This window comes from Nannospalax galili, unplaced genomic scaffold (genome assembly GCF_000622305.1).
Source record: "Nannospalax galili isolate Female #2095 unplaced genomic scaffold, S.galili_v1.0 scaffold977, whole genome shotgun sequence".
In the NCBI taxonomy this organism is placed as follows: Eukaryota; Metazoa; Chordata; class Mammalia; order Rodentia; family Spalacidae; genus Nannospalax; species Nannospalax galili.
Genome location: NW_008340200.1, coordinates 88126 through 91448, shown reverse-complemented (window position 1 = coordinate 91448; position 3323 = coordinate 88126). Strand labels below are relative to the sequence as shown.

Here is a 3323-nt window from a genome sequence, read left to right as displayed (position 1 = left end):
TACAGCCTCCCATCCCCCAACAGCAACATCAGATACAGACCCCTGTGCTCCTGCATCTGGATCTTATGTAGAGATCCTAAATGAGGTCCTCATATTTGTATAACAAGGGCTTTAACCACTGATCCTTCAATCCAGCCCCAAATAAATCTTTCTTTAGGCTTATTTCATATGAACAGGGACAGTAGCAACACAGAATGTTGTCTCCAGCTGACTCACCAATTGACCCAAACAGGCCCCTGACATAGCCAGGGAAGAAACATTTACACCAATTGCAGCAGCAGACCTCACATATTGCAATCATTGTCTTTAGCTGCAGCCACAGGGACCCCTCAGCTCATGCAGCAATGAAATCCTCCCTCTCTATGTAGAAGTGGTTTTCACGTTCCCCAATTTCACCAAGACTTCTGATAGCTTCCCCTTCAACAGCAGAGCAGTCACCAGAGATCATGGTATAGCTTTCTCAAGACATGTGTAGAGTGTTCAAAATGGGTGTACTGGCACAGGAAAGGATGGTTGACACTTTGACAGACAGAACCTTTGTTCAAGGGAGCCAATCAACAAAGTAGAAATTGCATCATATCTGAAAATCTTTTCTTACTTAAAGGAAAATGTATATCAGAAGGCATGTTTAAAATGGCAGTTATCATTCCCACTAATAGTGATTCTACCAGATATCAATATCATTTTATAACTGACTCATGCCTGCTCAGTGCCCCTGAGAGGTGGGCATGTATCTCAAAGAAAGGAAGAAGGAATATGAACCATACATACATACTTCTGCTAAATGATGGAGCTAAATGATACAGGCATTCCACAGGAATTGAACTAAGTTTTCTTGCCAGACTCCACCTGTGTTGCCACAGCCCCTGCTTCCTCCTCTCTGTGGTGGAGTGTCTCCTCAGGGCCTCTATCTCTTGTTGAGGTTTTTGTGGGACTCCTGTAGACACTCCTCTCACTGTGCTCTCCCCCAGAGCACAGAAATACACTGCTGCATCCTGAACCCATGTGGCTGTGATGGTGAGTCCAATGTAGCTGGCAGATTTCTGGAAGTTCAGAGAATAGCGACCCTCTGTTGCATTTTCCTTTTTGTAAGAGTCCTGGCGAACAAGGAAAACCATTTCCCCACTTAGGGTTTGCTTGTACCAGAATAAGTAGTAATTAGTATCACGAATTTCATAAACACAGTCCAATGTCACATTCTTCTTCTCCATGATAGAAATTGCAGTCTGAGCCTGAGTTACCTTCTGAGATATGCTGGCTCCTGTGGGAAAGAGGATAGAAACAAACTCTTTATCTGTAGCTAATGGAATGTAAGGTGGCTTGTGATCTAGAGCTCTTATCATCCCTCCTTTTTGAGCCTCAGCAGAGAAAAATAACCTCTTCTGTCAACAAGGTTCTGGGATGAGAGCTTGCCTGGTGCTGGGAACATCCTTACCAAGACAGATGGAGGCAATGACTGCTCTCAGTAGGCTGGCGATCAGCATGGTGTTAGGTGTTTTTCTTAGCTCAATGTTCTTTCTCGGGCCCAATCTTGATCTGTACCTTTTGCTCAACAGGAAAAGAAAAGTTACTGGGCTGTGTGGTGCACCTTCCCCAACAGGAAATACAGTTAGCAGTTATGGGGCAGGTTTGCCTGTGTCCTGTCACATCTTCCTATGTGGAGGTTGGAGAATGCTAAACTGTTGAAAACTTGCTGTCCCTTGTTATAACTGATTGGACTAGAAAACATCAGAAGTAACACCGACTGATTTTCAGATCATTTTTCTTTAATGAATCATTAAGGATATGCAATTTATTATGAAATGTAGTACCACATGGGATGACAATCATGCTGCTTTTGTTCCTATCCAGGCATCATTTCCTCTAGAGAGAAAAGAAGCTTGACAATGTGAGAAGAATACAATCTTTTGGCCTGAATGTTTCCTCCGACTTTGCCCACTAAGGGATCCAGCACAATTCACATGCAAACATGTTATTTTTAATGGAAGATTTCCCATCATGCTCCCTGAATCACAGACTCTGTCATATGTGTGCCATACTATGTAGCAGCAGGGAAAAATACACACGTGTATGCAGTTCATATGCAGACGTGTGAACAAAATCCAATTTATAAAATTTTGCTCAGTGAAGAGCTGATGTGATTTCATTCATAATTGGACTCCTGACAAGATCTGCTGTTTCTTTAACCTGCAAACATTGATTATAATCTAGATTAGAAGAGGAAAAAACTCAATAATATGCTATTTATATGCAGACCATTTTCAAAGAAAATAGAAAGTCTATTGAAAATACCAGTAAATTCAGGCTTCATAGTATATGGGATTAAGAGGCTGAGATATGTCTGCGAGTTTGAAGCAGCCAGGACCACATAGTGAGACCCAGTCACAAACAAAGGAACAAAAGATTCACTAGAATTCAAGACAGGATAGCATTTGTCCCTGGCATTATAGTCAGTAAAATCTTTGTAGTCTTTTCCTCATAGTTTTCTATTAGCATATATGCTATGTTATTTATTAGCATATAAGTAAGTGATATCTTACTCATGTACATTAACAGGCAGATTGAGGAGTTCTACACTTTGTACCATACTAAGAAAACTGGGGTGTCCTTCAGGGTTCTTAGTCTTTTTAGTAAGATAATTTGAGAAATATCTCAGAAAAAAACGAGAGGACAATTTTAGTATGGTTTTAAAGGCAAACTCTCGGTCATGCAAAACTTATATCTAACAGGCTTCTACAAAAAGAGAGAGAAGAGGAAGAGAGAAATCCATGCCCATTAAAAGCACCCACATGGCAGAAAGTCAGGGGTGGGGATGGGAAATAAGTTGGAAAAAGAGTGAGAAAGCCCAAAATATTCTGGAAGGCACCTGAACACTTCACCATGTGCCCAAAGAAAGAAAAAAGCATAAAAAGAATAAAATGTTATGTTTTTCTGAATTGTGACTCAAAAATCATACAGACCTATGGGAAGCTGTGAGGTGACTGCATTGGGGACAGGGTTTCCGGGAGGGAATAGAGCATCATCTCATTAAAGGAATACTCTTCCCATCTCTTTAGCATGTCATTGGTGACTCTGTCTTACTGAACAGTGTTTTATCCAGGAGTTTGACCATTCAAGGTAGAATGTCAGGTCTCTGCTCTAGCCAAAAATTACATTTGCTTGAAATTACATTTACAGAAGGAAATAAATTTCCCTTAATGGTGTGTCTGTAACATTCTCCCCCTTGAAGAGTTAACTCTGGAATCAGTTAGGAGACAGACTGAAATTTGGGGATAGTTCTAACCCATTTCTACCTCAAAAATCTTGAGATCAAGTTTCAAAGC

At 40.8% G+C, this 3323-nt stretch overlaps 1 gene segment (V, D, J or C); it reads right to left on the bottom strand.

Annotated features, from left to right (window-relative positions):
* Positions 1–334: 334 nt before the first annotated feature.
* LOC103735800 overlaps positions 335–3323 on the bottom strand; it is a 5547-nt gene continuing 2558 nt past the window's right edge. The window contains 3 exon segments of the V gene segment in view: positions 335–417; positions 776–1261; positions 1436–1542. Coding sequence covers positions 335–417; positions 776–1261; positions 1436–1542 — 676 coding nt within the window.